Source organism: Macadamia integrifolia, chromosome 1, assembly GCF_013358625.1.
Source record: "Macadamia integrifolia cultivar HAES 741 chromosome 1, SCU_Mint_v3, whole genome shotgun sequence".
NCBI lineage: Eukaryota > Viridiplantae > Streptophyta > Magnoliopsida > Proteales > Proteaceae > Macadamia > Macadamia integrifolia.
The window spans coordinates 25,792,067-25,811,875 of NC_056557.1; the positions used below are offsets into that span (position 1 = coordinate 25,792,067).

At 35.8% G+C, this 19,809-nt stretch overlaps 1 protein-coding gene across 1 annotated transcript; it reads right to left on the bottom strand.

Annotated features, from left to right (window-relative positions):
- Positions 1–4,823: 4,823 nt before the first annotated feature.
- On the bottom strand, positions 4,824–19,325 carry LOC122072579. The gene is made up of 10 exons (XM_042636941.1): positions 18,440–19,325; positions 17,248–17,424; positions 15,830–16,941; positions 15,271–15,406; positions 12,566–13,295; positions 12,199–12,457; positions 11,444–11,644; positions 7,596–8,535; positions 6,329–6,505; positions 4,824–6,043 (listed from the first exon to the last, which is right to left on the bottom strand). Exons 1-10 carry the CDS (start codon positions 19,323–19,325, stop codon positions 4,824–4,826), a joined length of 5,838 nt encoding a protein of 1,945 aa, XP_042492875.1.
- Between the last annotated feature and the right edge of the window lie 484 nt (positions 19,326–19,809).

Here is a 19,809-nt window from a genome sequence, read left to right on the forward strand (position 1 = left end):
AAAAAAAAAAAAAAAAAAAAAAAACAAAGACATGCAAATGGATGGACTTTCACAGCAAATTGATAAATTTCCACGTAATAGAGCCAAGGTACAATTTCAACGCCGACAAGTTTTTTTTTTTTTTTTGGAGAAAACCAAGTAACCGAATTGGATACATGCCCAATTCCCATTAACCCTTTGAAAACCAGGCACAAGAGCTGAAAATTCTTCTTCAAATAATAGACTAAGTCTTTCATTCAATAATGAATGTGACTTTTTCATATTATATTCTGAAGTCAATGAACTTGAATTTGACTTTTTTTTTTTTTTTTTTAAGTTAAAATGGATATGAATTTGACATATAATAGTGATAAAGAAAATTCATTCAATTTAACTTCTAATTGGTTCCTTACATCAATTTTAAATGTGTTGTACTCCTTAAATTAATTTAGATGTGACTTTTTTTTCTTCAAGACAATTTGTGGCTTTTAAATAATATTTATAGATTTAGGGCCCTTTATGCATGTGGGTAGGGGTGTCAATCGGTCGGTCTGGCTCGGTTTTGGTCCGGGTTGAGTTGGTATCGGTGTGAAAAAGTTGAAACCGAAACCAGACCAATAAGGAAATTCCGGTTTCGATTTGGTTTCGGTTTCGGTACGGTTTAGTTTCGGTTTGTCTTCGGTTTCTTAAATCGATTTGTAACCGGGTTGGTTTTGATTTTTGGTCCAGTTTAGATTCGACTTTCCATACAAATGTTTACAAAACTATGCAAATTTTGATTTTTTTAATGAATTTTGGAGTGTTTCTGTTTCTTACCGGTTTGGTTTCAGTTTCGGTTTGGGTTTTGAACCGGTTTCGATTTGGTTTCGGGTTCATCAGGTTTTCGATGTGGTTCGGTTTGGTTTTGGGGTTGCAATACTCCAAACCGAACCGACCCAATAAGGCTTCGATTTGATTTGATCTGTGTTGTTATCAGTTTGATCCGATCGATTTTACCGGTTCGGTTTAAGAATTTGACACCCCTACATGTGGGGAATATATATTTTTCCCACTCCTGGTCCCAAGGTCCTATATTCCGGCCGACGCAATTCCCCCAATCAAGGCTAAGTCCTTACCAGACTGACACCTTGTACATTAAAATTTGACTTGTTTTAAAAATCAATAAACATACTTTTGAAGTTTTGATATTATATTATCTAATTATATGTTAAATTTCCAAGACATGTGTGAACTACTTTTCCATATTTTATTGATTTATTGATTTATAGATTTATTGATTTATTGATTTATTGATTCATTGATTCAACTGCATTTTTTTTTTTAGCATTGTATGTTGGAACGTGTGACTTCACTATTTGGTTAGCACCAAAACTTAGTAGCATGTTCCCATCATCTTCTACACAAATCATTTTAGTGCTTCTAATCTTTGTTTGAAAAGGTTAAAATTTTGATATTATTTAAACAACAAGAACCTTGAAAAATTAAGGGAAAACTCTTAATAAATGGCTCATAAGGTTGAAGTACTGAGTCATTATGTTAAAGGAAATTCACATTCATCTAGTTATCAAAATACCAAAACTATGTCATCTATGGGGGAACCAACTTGTTCGTAAGAAAATGATCCCAACATTAGAGTTACATGTAGGGGTGCAAGTTTGGCCTTGACTGTCTGAATCCGCCCTTGGCCCGTCTTAATACCAAATAAGTATCGACCTCAAATTTTTGGCCCTGAGGGCTGGCTCGACCTTGAAATTTATGACCCTGAAAAAAATAGGGCGGGTAAGGGTTGATGTCTTTGGCCAGGCTAGCCTGCTCTAAACCCGGCCTTGACTTTTAACATTGGTTTTGGCCTGGCCCCGCCTTGGTTTTTTGCCCTTGATGTTGACTCTGGTTATGACCTTGATGTTAACCATGTTATTAACCTAATTTAGATATTGTTTGGCATTAAGTCATTGACACCTCAAAACCCCTAATATATCTACTCATCGATCTCTTTTGCTTTTTTTACTGAAAAAATAAAATATAAATATAAATCTCTCTTGCTATTTTTACAAATAAATAAATCAGGGTATACCTGGTCCTTGATGGCAAACCAAGGTCAGGGTCAGGGTCAATCAAGGTCATCCCGACCCTTGATGGTAAATCAGGGTTAGGGTCAGGGTCAGTAAGGGTTATCCTGGCTTGACCCTAAAAAACCAGGGCGGGTAAAGGTTGGGCCTGTGTTGAAGTTTTACGGCCCTGAGTCAAGGTCAGGGCGGGTATGGGCCTGGTTAAGTGGACTCAGGGTTGGGCTAGGGTCTTAAGAAGCCCAGCCCAACCTGGCCCTGTTGCACCCCTAATTACATGAGCCTTTTATTTTTTTCCTATATATTTGATTGTAGGAGAAATAGAGAGAAGAAGGTAAATGAAACAAAATCAAAACTAAAATGAAAAATTTTGTGATGAATACATAAAATGACTATAAAAAAAATTCGAAATCTGATTTTCTACGTTTTGTGCGGCCAAATTTATTTAAGGAGTAAAACAAAGATTTAACTGGAAAAGTATGATAAACTTATTTAGTAAGAATTTGAGGTAGTACATTGACAAATATTATGCCCTGCACTTCCATATCCTAATGTATTTCTTTTGTTTCCTGCTAGCATTTTCTCCACCTACATTTTATAGTATATGACATAATTTGAATCTCCAATTCATAGATTTGGCTTTACCCATTGCAAGCATGATCTGGATTATACATTTGATGTTGCTCCTTGGGTAGTGATGGTGATTTTATTTTTTTCTATAACTCCAGTGAGATTGTAAAATATAGGAGTAATAACTTATCAATGGACATTGGCCTAACCCTTTGACTATTATTTTATTTTTTGGCTGGTTTCAACTTATTAATCTTGTATCTAAATTTGGAGCCCTACTAATAGGAGTTCAATTCATCAAATAACCAACAGAGTAGAATACCATATAGATTGGCTATCTTGGTAGATGTGGAACCTCCTATAAAAGCCAATTGATGTTTCCTAGATGTTAAATCCTTTCTTCATCAGTAAGGTAAAAAGGCAACTCCAATGAATAATGCGGTCAAAAAATCTTATTGGGGTTTTTAAAAAAAATTTTTTATTTTTTTATTTTTTATTTTTGGGTTTTTTTTGCCAATAAAATAGACACCCCTGATTTGGTCCCCTCCTTTGCCAAAGGTCTCCAACACATGCAGAATTCCGATCGAAACTAGAGTTTGAAAGGTAAATCATCCACAGATCTCAATCCCAGGATCTCCTATTATAGCTAACAAATGTGGCTTTATCAATCACTTTTCCTCCAAGATACTTTTGTTAAATAAAATTCACCAAACTGATCAGATTTTTTTTTTTTTCTTTTCCGTTAAAAGATTATTTATATTAAAAAAAAAAAAATAGAGAATATGCTACAAACATCATTGGACAAAGTTAAGACACTACAACATAAAATTATGCGGAGTTAAATTTTTTCACATTCGACATTGCCACCAACAAGAAAGAAAAAATAGCACACATAGATAATAAAACATAACAAACTAGATGAAACAAAATCTGGATATGTGCCTTGAGCATCAATTAACAGTTCATTGTAGATTGATGAAGGCCAAGAATCAAAGGAAACTTAAGTTTCAAACTTTGCCGTAAACTTAGCCAAAAAATATGCAATACCCTTTTGGGAGTCCTTAATTTTTCAATTCTTTGTTTTTCCATCTCATGATCAACATGAATTGGGATAAAACTTGAGCCCCAGCCCCATTAACCTTGCACAATATTATCCTCTTTGGCCATGGGCCTCAAATCTTTAAAACGTGTTGTGCTATGTTAAGGAGGCTAGAGGTTATTAACTAGCTCAGTAATCTCTCCTTAGGCGATGTGGGACTAAAGTTTGCATACCCTCATCAATCTTCCAAACCTCCTGGTACTTGTCGTATTCTTGGTGGGAACACCTCACCGATCTCTTAAGCTGGTTTGATACTTTCCATATTCTTGGGTGTTACATGGGAGAACTTATCAAACTGCTGCTACAGGGACATTCTCGAGGTCTTTTTGTGCAAGCCCACCATGAATTGGGTTAAACTGAACTTCAATGGAAGCTCTCTAGGGAACACAAAGGTTGTGCTGGTGCGGGCGGTATATTTCGAGACCACTTGGGTAGAGTCCTGGGATTATTGTGACTCTCTTTCAACAAAGGAGCTTTCCTTGGTTTGTTCTTCAATGATGGATCTTCCTTCAGCCATACTTGGAGAGGATCACCTGAAAAATATCGTACAATTACAGAGAAGGAAATACAATTGCTAACTTCTTGGCTAGAGACGTAGTGAAGACAGGATTATTGGGTGAAAACCTGAGCTTATCTATACACATCATGGATCTCATTGCTAGGAATTCAGATGGGAGGCCTCATTTTAGATTTACGTAGTGCGATTCATCTCCCCCTGCTGATGGCAATGCCCAAGCATGAGTGGATTGAAAGCGCTTGTGATGTTTGTTTTCCTTTTTTGGATTTTCTTCTTGGTTTAATAAAATCATCTTTTAGTGGAAAGAAAAAAAAACCACATGGAGGAACCAGGGCCCTCCTAAATAACCCCTCTAGACTTACCCACCTAGAAATTATGTTTTCATAGAAAATCGTTCTAAAATAAAAAATTAGTTGCAGATAACAGCAAACGTAAACTGGTGAGAGAGAGAGAGAGAGAGAGAGAGAGAGAGGAGTAGATATCTATTCATGTCATGATATAAGGACATACAAACAATTGATCTTAGTTGTTTGATGTTATACACCAATATACGAAACCATTTTTATGTTTGCAATGATAATCAGTATAACCATCAACGACCGTTCTGTAATGATAGCATGGCACTATCCCCCAGTCTTCCCTGACAACTTGCATTGATAGTGGAACTATCTCCCAGACTCTCTTGAACAGTTGCAGTGATTCTCGAACTTATTAATGGTTCATCCTCGAAGTGCTCGGTTTCCTGATATTCATTTTGTGACCCAGTGTGTCCATAGAATATTATCAAAGATTCAAGCTCTGTTGCAACTTCTTTCATTGTTGGCCTGTCTTCCCCTTTAACATTTAAGCATTTTCTTGCAAGCTCAGCAACTGACAAAAACTGCTCTTTGTTTCTGTCATCTACCATTCGAACATCAAGAATATGAAGAAGTTTATTCTCTTCTATTGAAGAAACAAGATGTATAGCTAGACTTCTATGTTCCCCAAATCCTTCAGGTGGAAGTGGCTTTTTCCCAGTCAAGAGCTCAGCAAGAACAACACCAAAGCTATAAACATCACTTTTGTCTGTCAAATGGCCATTATGAAAGCACTCTGGGTCTAAGTACCCCATGGTCCCTTGAATTAGGGTTGACATTTGAGTTTGATCCAAAGGAACAAATCTTGAAGCCCCAAAATCTGATACTTTTGCACTGCAATTATCATCTAGTAATATATTGGCAGACTTGACATCTCTATGAAGGATGGGTACTGAATGAGCAGAGTGCAAATATGCTAGTGCTCCAGCTGTTTCAGAAGCAATTCTTAAACGGATTTCCCAAGACATAGAAAGTGTATGATTCAAGCTATGGATATGTTGATAGAGGGTTCCATTGGGGATTAACTCATAAACTAACAATGGAACCTCAGTCTCTAAACAACATCCCCAGAGCTTTACCACATTTCTATGTTTGATTTGAGAAAGGATATTGACCTCATTTATGAACTCTGTAATCTGCCCTTTATCTATTTTTTTGGATTTCTTGACTGCCACAACTTTTCCACCAGATAATATTCCTTTGAAAACTATACCTTGCCCCCCTTTGCCAAGTATTCGACTTTCATGAAAGTTATTGGTTGCCTTCTTTAGCTCTTCTATGGTGAAAATCTTGGCAGTTTCTTCAACACCTTTATGCAAAGCTATTTGTTGCTGTAATAGAAAACCCCCATTTTGTTGGAAAAAATTTTCTCTGAGTTTGGTGAGTCTTCTTCTCTTGATTGTCCAATATGAAAAATAAATGCAGGCTAGTAGAAATATAGTACTTAGACCAACACCTGCAAAAAATAAAAATAAATTAAAAATAAATAACTTTTACTACCTTGTTTCCCCTGGAGGTTAGGAGAAGTGACTCCAGTAGTCTGTATGTGATAACCTTAGTATTGAATTATTTTACTAAAATTATCATGTTTTTTCTATTAAAAAGAGGGTCTATAAAATTTGGGTGCATCTGATCTATCATGTGGCTATTGTTAGCGTTTAAAATTGGTGTAGGAAAGGTTATTACTAGGTGTGTATGATTTAAGTCAAAATAAATAAAAAAAAAAAAGAACGAAAATTACCTAAAATAATGCCTATCAATGGAGGAGAATTCACTTCATGGGTACAACGGGTCCCAGTTAACCAACCATTGCCATAGTAGCCTTGTGGACAAGAACAGTTGTAACTCCCATACGTGTTAGTGCAAATAGCAATCGAGGAGCAAGAATTATTGTATCCCTTCACACATTCATCAATGTCTTTATCAATCCATCACCCATGTTCAACAATGAAAATTTGTTAGCCCAAAATGTAAGTTAACAATGCAATAATAACTAATCAAATTATTAGCTATGAGAAATAATTTTTATTTGGTACCAAAAAGGAAAAGGAAAAGGAATTTTATATGATAGGATGTTGATTGAACTATGAGGTCAGGAAAAAATATTAGTATTTTGGAGCATTTCACAAAAATAGGACTGAGAGATTCCATTAACCGCTCTGCTGGTTTGACTGAGATGGTTTAACCATTCTACTTTTGGGCCCATCTATTTAACGAATTGGTGGAGGTAAGTGAGACAAAATTTTTTTTTTTTTCATGAAAGTCAACAATATATATTAAAGAAAGAAAGAAAACAAAAATTATGTACAAATACAGATTAAATGTCATACACAAACCCGAGATGCTAAATTGATTAACACCCTGTTCCATATCTTCATCTTATTGCAACTAAAGAGAAGGAAAGAGAAGTGAAAAGAAAAATTTTGTAATCATGATGATTTTGTAACCATAATTGTGTAATTTAATAAAATTCCAGATCTGTAGCTAGAAAAAAAAAAATACTAAAATCTATTACTAGGGCTAGTAGTTATAATTTTGAGATGCAGTGTCTATTTTACTGTTGAAATCAAATGAATTTAATCACATAAAGTAAAGTAAATTTAACAACCAAATTTAATATATTTTGAAATTAATTACACTGGCGATTACAAAAATGTTCACTTAGTAGTAGTTGTAATGCTTGGTCACATGATGATGAATTTGATTCATGAGTGTAAGGAAAAGCTATAAGATTTGAATTAAAAGGTTAAAAAGAACAATGAGACAGAATATTAAACTGCATTTTTTTTTTGGGTAGATAAAACTGCAATTATACAATAACAATTCTAACTTCTTGTGGTTGATTACATGGATCTATGCAAAACAAGACAAGAATAGTAAAAGTAAAAGAGAAGAACACAATCAAAATAAAGTCAGATAAAGGTCACCTAAATGGGTTCCGAAGGAACACAAATAATTCATCATATATTATTCAAAAACAAAAAAAAAACACACACACAGGTAATTACCTTGGCATCCTTGAGGATGATATGGGTTTCCTTCAAAACCACTTTTGCAGAAACATTGATAGCCAGGGCCGTTTGTAAAATTTGAGCAATAGCTATTTGGACCACAAGCAAATGACTCTGTATCTCGAACTGCTTCTTCGCAAGTTTCATTCCCAATCGCCCAATCCATCACCACTGGAATAGTCAAATTGTCTAAGTTATCAACCAAAAGATCTGAATATTTGAAGGTGAACCAGTCTTGATCAGCCAAGAAAGCATAGCCGCAAGGATTAGACTTCCAGATCCTTGTGTGGTTATATATACTCGCAATATATATATAGAAACGTTTGAGTTTGAAAGGGATTGAAGTCTGGCAACAACCAATTCCAGAGCAAGACCCATTCCTCACACTTCTCAAGTCATTGCACAATGAGGTGCACCCAAGAGTGAAGTTATTATCCACAGGGTCCAATATGTTTGCCAGTGTGTCACATCCGATAGCTATAAACTTGTTTCGGGTTGCCGAGAAGGTGAAGGGTGTTCCTCCCATGGTCATCAAGTAGTTTTGCCTAGGTGCTCGTGGTCCAGTGGAATTGAAACACTGAAAGGCATAATAACTACTAATGCTTACCTCTGGCAGATCCAGTGATATGTCAAGGATCTCAAGTTCTGCCTCATTAGCCATGTAAGGTCTGATGCTCCTGCCATTAATGGCCTCGCACGTTATACGAAAAGAACTATAGTTAGCAGCCATGAAGCATCCTTCTCCAATGCCAAATGGGTAGGGTATGGTTACATTTCCACATTTCTCCTGGCAGCCCGGCAAGGCTAGAGGAGGTGGAACTGTAATGGCAGATGCACCTGTTGATGATAGAAGACTAACAAGAAGCACAATCAGAATACCCATGGCTGCTTCGCTTATCTTTACTGGTTCTTTCTTCCCTCGAATGTCTTTGGTGGGCTATAAATAACCTCAACAAGGCTTTAAGCAATAAGAAAAAATAAGAAGGCCTTATCTGTCAGGGCAGGAATTAATTTTTGATACATCTTATGTTCTAAATCTTCTTTCATTGACTTGGGTAAAGACTATTCAGTGACCTGTGGGTGGACGAAACTTCCATCCTCCCATATAATTAGATGATGCCAAGTGCATATCAAAGGCTAGGACTATCCTGAAAGTCTGAAGCTGCAAAGCTCTCAGCTTATCTTTTTTGGATGAATGCTCTCAGCTTATCTTGATTATCATAAGTTGCTGAAATTTCAACCACCCATTAGTGATCCTACCACTTCTGCCTACGCAACGAAAGTATTTAATCAGTTGAGATACTTTCAACATGGATTATTGTAATTAAAAAAAAAAAAAAAAAATGCATGGATGCACATAATAGTGATAGAGAAAATTCATTCAACTCCGATTCCAATTGGTTCCTTATATCAATTTTAAATGTGTTGTACTCCTTAAATTAATATAGATGTGACTTTTTTTTCTCCTTCTGAAGACAATGTGTGGCTTTTAAATAATATTTATAGCTTTCGGGTCCTTTATGCATGTGGGGGATACATATATATATATATATATATATATATTTCCCACTCCAGGACCCTAAGGTCCTATATTGCGGCCAACACAAACCCCCCCCAATCATGGCAAGATTCGATCCCTCGCCTGACTAAGTCCTTACCAGACTGGCACCTTATACATGAAAATTTGACTAGTTTTTAAAATCAGTAAGCATACTTTTGATATTATTATTTAATTATATGTTGAATTGCCAAAACATGTATGAACTACTTTTCCATATTTTATTTATTTATTTATTTATTTATTTTAACATTGTAGGTAAAAAAGTGTCACTACACTGTTTGATTAGCACCAAAACTTAATAGCATGTTCACATCATCTTCTACACATAACATTTAAGAAGTGTTTTATATATTTTTTTTGGCTAACTGTAGGTATCTTGGCCTTTGGCTTGACTAGTCCCATGGGTCATATTAACCTTATAACTATATGGATCGAGTCATACTGGGGTTGAATGAGAACTATTTAACTTTCATTAGTGCTTCTAATGTTGTTTGAAAAAATTAAAATTTATTATTTAAACAAGGGACCTTGAAAAATTAAGGGAATAGCTCCTATTAAATGGCTCATAAGGTTGAAGTACTAAGTCATTATGTTAAAGAAAATCCACATTCATCTAGTTGTTATAATACCAAAACTATATCATCTATGTGGGAGCTAACAACCTGTAGTATATAGGAAATGATCCCAACATTAGGGGTACATGAGCCACTTTTTCCTGTCTACTTGATTGTAGGAGAAATAGAGGGAAGAAGGAAATGAAATCAAATCAAATCAAAACTAATATGAAAGATTTTGTAATCAATACCTAAAATGATTATGAAAAAAATAGAAATTTGATTTTTACGTTTTGTGCTGCCAAATTTATTTAAGAAGTAAAACAAAAATGTAACTTGAAAAGTATGATAAACTTATTTAATAAGAATTTGAGGCAGTACAGTGACACATGTCATGCCCTGCACTACCATATCTAAAATTAATGTATTTTCAACAAAGACTGAGATATCGGTTTATGTAATTTTCTTTTGTTTGGATTATTATCTCTGCTGATGGCAATGTCGAAGGTGGAATATTGATTTAAAGGATGTTCTGTACAGTTCTCTCTCTATTTTCCCAGATTTATTGAAATTCTCTTGTTGACTTCTAGCAATATATATATATATATATATATATATAATGTATTTCTTTTGTTTCCAATTATCATTTTCTCCGCCTACATTTTATATTATATGACATAATTTGAATCTCCAATTCATAGATTTGGCTTTACCCATTGCAAGCATGATCTGGATTATACATTTGATGTTGCTCTTTGGGTGGAATATTGATCTAAAGGATGTTCTGTACAGTTCTCTCTCTATTTTCCCAGAATTATTGAAATTTTCTCGTTGACTTCTAGCAATATATATATATATATATATATAAAATGTATTTCTTTTGTTTCCAATTATCATTTTCTCCACCTACATTTTATAGTATATGACATAATTTGAATCTCGAATTCATAGATTTGGCTTTACCTATTGCAAGCATGATCTGGATTATACATTTGATGTTGCTCTTTGGGTGGTGATGGTGATTTAAAATTTTTTCTATAACTTTAGTGAGATTGTAAAATGTAGGAGTATATAACTTATTATCAATGGACATTGACCTAACCCTCTTACTATTGTTTTACTTTTTTGGTTGAAACCAACTTATTAATCTTGTATCTAGAATTGGACGCATAATTCATCAAATAAACAATAGAGTAGAATGCCATATATTTTTTATGCTAAAGGTCAACAAAAATTGAATTACTATGGAAGAGAAAAAGAAGTTACAAAACAACTCTTTGAAATCTTACTCCACCTTCAGCATTGTCATCAACAGAGAAAGAAGACAAAGTAAATGGAAAATCAAAATATTTCATGAATCTGTATCTTGGCCTATTCTGACTATCCCATTGGAGATCAAAGAGAATAAAACCTGGACAAGAGTCCCAAAAATTCGAGGAGCAACTTAAAGCAGCATGCTTAGCCAACTTGTCAGCGACCATGTTTGTCTCTCTGTAGTAGTGGGAAATTTCCCAATTAGAGGTATCCAGATAATGCCCAAAATGTCTCCATTGCTGCTAAAAGCACTAGGGAATATGTTGGTTTTTAATGCAAAGCACTACAGATTGGGAGTCACACTCAATCCATAGCTTGTTGTAACCTTTTCTGAGAGCACATTTGAGACCATGGAAGGAAGCAACAAATTCTGCCATGAAATTGGTTTCAACCCCCTCATATATGACAAAGCATACCATATTTGATCCGTTCCTGTCCCTCATTATACCACCAGATCCTGATCGGCCTGGGTTTTCAAGAGAACAACCATTGATGTTGAGTTTTAAGAAACCATTTGATGGGGCTTTCCAGAATAATTCCTGGATATGCCAAGCTCGAGGCAGAGAGGTTGTGGCATTGATCTTTTTGGACAAAAGGAGGTTAGCAACCGAGTTAACCTGTATAGGATTAATAGATGAAAAGTCACTGAGATCCTACAAGATTTTTTGATGAATCTGATTTATTGTCATGGCAATCTCATCAAACCTTCAATTTCTCTCTGTCCAAATATGAAAAGGGACCAAAATAATCAATGGAGACCACAAGTCCTTGCAATGAACAGCCGCAGATTTTCTCTTCCACCAAGAGAAAAGACTTTCAATAGAAGGAAAGCCACACCATCTCTGATCAAAATAATTCAGCAAAATTTTCCATATCCTCACAGAGAAGTCACACTCCAAAAAAATGTGGTTAAAACCTTTTCCACAATTTCCATAAAGACTACATCTGGAGGCAAGAGCAACAGCTTTCTTTGCGATCAAGTCATCCGTTGGAAGACAGCCATGTACCAGTCGCCAACCAAAAATGGAAAATCTAGGAAGAAGATTTTTCAGTCATATCATGCGCCACCAACCAATGATAGGATATTTTACCTTTAATTTCTCCCAAGCTGAAAAAAGGAGAACTTCTCTAATTCCGTCAAGGACCATATTTGACTATCAGGCACACCCACAGTTGCAATAGGGATCCTTGTAATGCAATTGCTAGAGTTTTGGAAAAGCATAGAATTAAGCAGGGTCAAATTCCAATTCCCATCATGAATGAAATCAGAAACATGAGTCAAAGGGCTGCAGACTGTTTGATTCGGAGGGAGAATCTCATCAACTAGGGGAGCTATTCCAACCCAGCGATCATACCAGAACTTGATTGTGGACCCATCCCCAACAATCCACTGCTCAGCATCGCAAACAAAATCCCAAACCCTTTTAAGACTGGAAATAATGGAAGAGGAAAAAGCATACCTCTTGAGGCTACCCTTGCTTGTCATAAATCTTCCTCTGAGGAACCGAGCGAACTCTGAGGAGTCAGTGCAGATAAACTAGCAGAGCTTCGCAATTAGAGCCATGTTGACATCTCGCAGACGACAAATGCGCAGACCCCCTTCATTTTTTGGTTTACAAACATTGTCCCACTTAACTGTAATCGACTTAGGAGTATTTGCATCCCCACTCCATATAAAATTTCTGATCCAGCGCTCCATCTGGGCAATAGAGGAGCCAGGCCAAAGATAGATTGAGAACTTATGCAAAGGGAGGTTGCTTATAACAATCTTTACTAGTTCTACTCTTCCAACCAAAGAGAGAAGTCTGCCTTTCCACCCAGCGAGCCTGGCTTTGAACTTGTCAACCAAAGGGAGGATCCTCTCCTTCTTGATGTGGCCTTTAAAGATATCAACACCCAAGTACCGCGTAGGGAAGTCACAGCTTGAAAATTTTAGAATTTCTTTGATCCCGTGCTTGCGGTCAGCTAAAATGGCATTAAGGAAGATTTTTCTTTTTTCCAAGTTAATGAGCTGCCCTGATAAAGCTTGATACAAATCAAGGAAATTTTTAATAGATTGGATTCCTCTCAAATCTACACCCATAAATATCAACAGATCGTCAACATAAAGAAGATGAGATGGGGTATAGACATTCCTGGGACCTGGGATAGGCTTTATAAGCCCCATGTCTCTGAGATCTCTAAGACCACGACAGGGCACTTCACTAAGCCCCATATAGATTGGCTTGGATAGATGTGAAACCTCCAATGTAAGCCAATTGATATTTCCTAGATAGAGACCGAGATGCATGGACATAAGAGTATTTGCTTGGAAGGGGTATTATACCATCTAGATTGTTAGAATAGCTTTTCATAGTGGGATCACCTTGAGAAAATTATCAAAGGCTCAAGATATCAGCACTTCGGAAGATCCAGTGGACACAATTTCTGGATGTCGTAGCCAAAGGTCCCCAATACTTTTTTTTACTAGAACAATCAAAAAATTATATTAAATATGAAATAAAAAGAGATTACCAGAATATCTTCATTGAAGAAGACAAGACACATGATAGAGAAATCCCTTCCCCACCTTCGGCATTATTATCAGTAAGATAAAGAAGGCAACTGCAATGGTAAAAAAAAAAAAAAAAAAGAGTCAGAATCTAGGCCTTCCCTAACAGTAAATTCTAATATCCTCCATAAACAACATGGGAAAGGCTGCCACTAAATTATAGACTCCCGATTTGGCCCGGCCCCCTCCTTTGCCAAAGGTCCCCAACACATGCAGAATTCAACCGAAACTAGGGTTTGCCAAGTAAATCATCCACAAGTCTCAATCCCAAGATGTCCTACTAAGGCTAACAAATGTGGCTATATTAATCACTTTTCCTCCAAGATACGTTTGTTATAATAAAATATATCTAATTGGTCATTTTTTTTTCCGCCAAAAGATCACTTATATTAAAGGAAAAAAAAAAAAAAATAGAGAATATGGTACAAATATCACTCGACAAAGTAAGACACTCTAATATAAAATTATGCGTAGTTAAACTTTTTCAACTTCGGCATTGCCATCAGCAAAGAAGAAAAACTAGCAAACATAGATATTAAAGTATACCAAACTAGATGAAACAAGTGAGTTGTGTAGGAGGGAGGAGGAATATCTAATTCATCTGTTCTTTCATTGTGAGTATGTTAAAGTTCTCTGGGTTTTTTTTTTGTTGTTGAATGTTTTGGAGTGAATTGGCAGGTTCAGTTTGATAAGGTGGAGGACTATTGTAAATGGTGGAGCCAAAAATCAAGGATTTTTTTGGTCTGAAGGATGCTTGGAGGGCAGGATTTATTTTGATTCCCTACTTTATTTGGATGGAGAGAAATTCTAGAAGATTTAATGGGGTGCACCATTCTCAATTGCAAACTCTTTTCAGTCATAAAAGGGGAGCTTAAGATCTTGGAGATCGATCTTAAAGGTCAGGTGAAAAGTGTGGTGGATCTTATGTGTGCCCGCAGGTTGGACTTGGCTATCCCGAAAGTAATGCCCAAGCAGTTTTTAGAAGTGCATTGGTGTCCTTGGAGGTTGGGTGGGGGAAACTTCACATTGATGGGTGCTCGCTGGGAAACCCAAACATGGCTGGTGTAGGAGGGGCAATCAGAGACCATAACGTTCGGATTATCTATAGGTTTCAGTCTTCTCTAGGAATCGTAACAAAATTATGAAGCTAAATTTCATGCCTTGGTCATGGATATGGAGTATGCAAAGGGTTTGTGGTTTTCAAAGCTATGGATTGAGAGTGACTCGCGGTTGTTATGCTTATGGTTCATAAGGGTATGATTCCTTGGTGTGTTAGACAACAGTGGAATGCTATTTAGGCTTTCTTAGCCTCAATCACATGGAAGACCACTTATTTCTTTCGCAAAGCTAAATAGGTAACGGATTTTTAGCAAATTCAGTGGCAAAGGAGGAGTCCTCCAGTGCTCCAGTGGAATGGCTAACCCTGATTATTGACAGCATTAGAGACGATGCAAATAATAGACCACGATTCAGATTGTATTCGGTGCAATTTGATTTAGTTTTCATATAATCTGTGTCACTGCCTAGCTCTCTTCCCTGCATATGGCTATGCCGAAGGTGGGGTTTGATGCTAGTGTCGATATGTAGTCTGTGGTTCCTGGGCTTTTATCCAAATTTTGATACTTTCTCTTTCTTTCATTCTTTAATATAAATGACCTTCTAGCAAAAAAAAAAAAAAAAATCTGGATCTACCTTGACCATCCAGTAATAGTTCATTGTAGTTCGATGAAGGCCAAAAATCAACGGAAACTGAAGTTTCAACTTTACCACAGGAACACTGGGAAATATTCCCTTCAATTGAAGCAAGAAAGGACTGAAGAGCAGTCCACTATTACCACACAAACCATATAACCATAAGTGTAATTGAATGCTCAGTAACCTCTAGACTTGCCCACTTAGAATTTTTTTTGTTTTTTCATAGAAAATGAATCTAAATTAAATTAGTTACAAATAAAAGCAAACATAAACTGGTAAGAGAGAGAGAGAGAGAGAGAGAGAGAGAGAGAGAGATTCATGTCATGATATAACAGGATCCAATCAATTGATCTTAGTTGTTTGATGTTATACAAAAATATAAGTTTAGGATATGAATCTGTCACCAAAGACAACATTTTTATTTTTGCAATGATAATCAACATAACCATCAACGACCGTTCTGTAATGATAGCATGGCACTATCTCCCAGTCTTCCCTGACAACTTGTATTGATAGTTGAACTATCCCCCAGAATCTCTTGAGCAGTTGTAGTGACTCTTGAACTTATTAATGGTTCATCCTCGAAGTTTTCGGTTTCCTCATATTCATGTTGTGATCCTGTGTGTCCATAGAATATTCTGAAAGATTCAAGCTCTGCTGCAACTTCTTTCATTGCTGGCCTATCTTCCCCTTTAACATTTAAGCATTTTCTTGCAAGCTCAGCAACTGAAAAAATCTGCTCTCTATTTCTCTCATTTACCACTCGAACATCAAGAATATGAAGAAGTTTATCATCTTCCATTGAAGAAACAAAATGTATTGCCAGACTTTTTTGTTCCCCAAATCCTTCAGGTGGAAGTGGCTTTTTCCCAGTCAAGAGCTCAGCAAGAACAACACCAAAGCTATAAACATCACTTTTATCAGTCAAATGGCCATTATGAAAGCATTCTGGGTCTAAGTACCCCATGGTCCCTTGAATTAGGGTTGACATTTGAGTTTGATCCAAAGGAACAAATCTTGAAGCCCCAAAATCTGATACTTTTGCCCTGCGATTATCATCTAATAATATATTGGCAGACTTGACATCTCTATGAAGGATGGGTACTGAATGAGCAGAGTGCAAATATGCTAGTGCTCCAGCTGTTTCAGCAGCAATTCTTATACGGATTTCCCAAGAAATAGAAAGTGCAGGATTCATGTTATGGATATGTTGATAGAGGGTTCCATTAGAGATTAACTCATAAACTAACAATGGAACCTCAGTCTCTAAACAACATCCCCAGAGCTTTACCACATTTCTATGTTTGATTTGAGAAAGGATATTAACCTCATTTATGAACTCTGTAATCTGCCCTTTATCTATTTTTTTGGATTTCTTGACTGCCACAACTTTTCCACCAGATAATATTCCTTTGAAAACTATACCTTGCCCCCCTTTGCCAAGTATTCGACTTTCATGGAAGTTATTGGTTGCCTTCTTTAGCTCTTCTATGGTGAAAATCTTGGCAGTTTCTTCAACACCTTTATGCAAAGCTATTTGTTGCTGTAATAGAAAACCCCCATTTTGTTGGAAAAAATTTTCTCTGAGTTTGATGAGTCTTCTTCTCTTGATTGTCCAATATGAAAAATAAATGCAGGCTAGTAGAAATATAGTACTTAGACCAACACCTGCAAAAAATAAAAATAAATTAAAAATAAATAACTTTTACTACCTTGTTTCTCCTGGAGGTTAGGAGAAGTGACTCCAGTAGTCTGTATGTGATAACCTTAGTATTGAATTATTTTACTAAAATTATCATGTTTTTTCTATTGAAAAGAGGGTCTATAAAATTTGGGTGCATCTGATCTATCATGTGGCTATTGTTAGCGTTTAAAGTTGGTGTAGGAAAGGTTATTACTAGGTGTGTAGGATTTAAGCCAAAAGAAGTAAGAATATATATATATATATATATATATATAAGGAAAGAAAATTACCTAAAATAATGCCTATCAATGGAGGAGAATTTGCATCATGGGTACAACGGGTCCCCGTTAACCAACCATTGCCATAGTAGCCTTGTGGACAAGAACAGTTGTAACTCCCATACGTGTTAGTGCAAATAGCAATCGGGGAGCAAGAATTATTGTATCCCTTCTCACATTCATCAATGTCTTTTTCAATCCAGCACCGATATACAAACAATGAAAATTTGTTAGCCCAAAATGCATAGTTTACAATGCAATAATAACTCATCAAATTGTTAGCTATGCCAAAGAATTTTATTTGATATGAAAAAGAAAAAGAAAAAGGAAAAGTAGTTTTATATTTATGGGAATTGGATGTTGATTTAACTATGAGATCAGGAAAAAATATTATTATTTTGAAGCATTTCACAAAAATAGGACTCTGAGATCCCGTTAACTGCTCCTCTGGTTTGACTGAGATTGTTCAACCAATCTACTTTTAAGCCCATCCATTTAGCTAATTGGTCGAGGTAATTGAGATAAGTTTTTTTTTTCTAAAAGTCAGCAATATTTATTAAAGAAAGAAAGAAAAAAATTATTACAAATACAAATTGAATGTCATACACAAACTCGAGATGCTAAATTGATTAACACCCTATTCCGTATCTTCTTCTGATTGCAATTAAAGGGAAGGAAAGAGAAGTGGAGATAAAAATTTTGTAATCATGATTGTGTAATTTACTAAAATTCTATAGACTTGTAGTGGAAAAAAAAATGCCATTACAAGAAATTTTCTTTTTTAAAAAAATAAAATAAAATCTATTACTATAATTACACAAACGGTTAAAAAAAATTTCACTTGTTAGTAGTTGTGATGCTTTGTCACATGATGATGAATTTGATGCATGAGTGAAAGGAGAAGCTATAAGATTTGAATTAGAAGAGTTAAAAAGAACAATGAGACAGATTATAAAACTGTAAATTTTTTTTTTGGTAAGTAAAAAATGCAATTATACAATAACAATTCTAACTTCTTTGTGGTTGATTACATTGATCTGTGCAAAAGAAAACAAGAAAAATAAAAGTAAAAAAGAGAAGAACACAATCAAAATAAACGCAGATAAAGGTCACATAAATGGGTTCCGAAGGACCACAATTATATAATTTCATCATATATCAGCATATATTACTCCAAAAAAAAAAAAAACCTTATTGTGATTACCTTTGCATCCTTGAGGATGATATGCGTTTCCTTCAAAACCACTTTTGCAGAAACATTGATAGCCAGGGCCATTTGTAAAATTTGAGCAATAGCTATTTGGACCACAAGCATATGACTGTGTATCTCGAACTGCTTCTTCGCATGTTTGATTCCCAATCGCCCAATCCATAACCACCGGAATAGTCAAATTGTCTAAGTTATCAACAAAGAGATCTGAAGTTTTGAAGGTGAACCACTCTTGATCAGCCAAGAAAGCATAGCCGCAAGGATTAGACTTCCAGATCCTTGTGTGGTTATATAAACTCAAAACATTTATGTAGAAACGTTTGAGTTTGAAAGGGATTGAAGTCTGGCAACAGCCAATTCCAGAGCAAGACCCATTCCTCACACTCCTCAAGTCATTGCACAACGAGGTGCACCCAAGGGTGAAGTTATTATCCACAAGGTCATATATGTTTGCCATTGTGTCGCATCCGATGGCTATAAACTTGTTTCGGGTCGCCGAGAAGGTGAAGGGTGTTCCTCCCATGGTCATCCAGTAGTTTTGCCGAGGAGCTCGTGGTCCAGAGGAATTGAAACACTGAAAAGCATAATAACTACTGAGGCATACCTCTGGCAGATCCAGTGATATGTCAAGGACCTCGAGGTCTGTCTCATTTCCCATGTAAGGTCTGATGCTGCTGCCGTTAATGGCCTCGCATCTTATACCATAAGAACTATACTTATCAGCCATGAAGCATCCCTCTTCAATGCCAAATGGGTAGGGTATGGTTACATTTCCACATTTCTCTTGGCAGCCCGGCAAGGCTAGAGGTGGTGGAACTGTAATGGCAGCTGCACCTAATGATGATAGAAGACCAACAAGAAGCACAATCAGAATATCCATGGCTGTGGCTGCTTTGCTTATCATTTCTTTCCTTCGAATGTCTTTGGTGGGCTATATAAATAACCTCAACAAGGCTTTAAGCAATAGGAGGGCCTTGTCTACCACTTCTGCCTACGCAACGGAAGTATTTAATCAGTAGAGATATTTTCAACATGGATTATTGTAATTTACCAAAAAAATAAAATAAATAAAGAAAAAAAAAAAAAAAAGCATGGATTTTAGTAACCAACGCCTCAAATATTAAAATGGAGTTATTGTCTGTCATTTACTAGTGGAATCATTTAAAATTTCTTTCATTTTGCGCTATGTATCTAGAAGCAGATTGACCAGTTAAACAATTCAAATCTGATCATCTTTGATCCGGTCCATTCCCAATTAGCAAAATTCCAATCTTATCAAATAGATCACTGATATAGTGATCTTATTTTTTTAATTTTCTAGGTAATTTTTTTCCTTTTTTTTTTGGTTAACATTTGATGGGTAA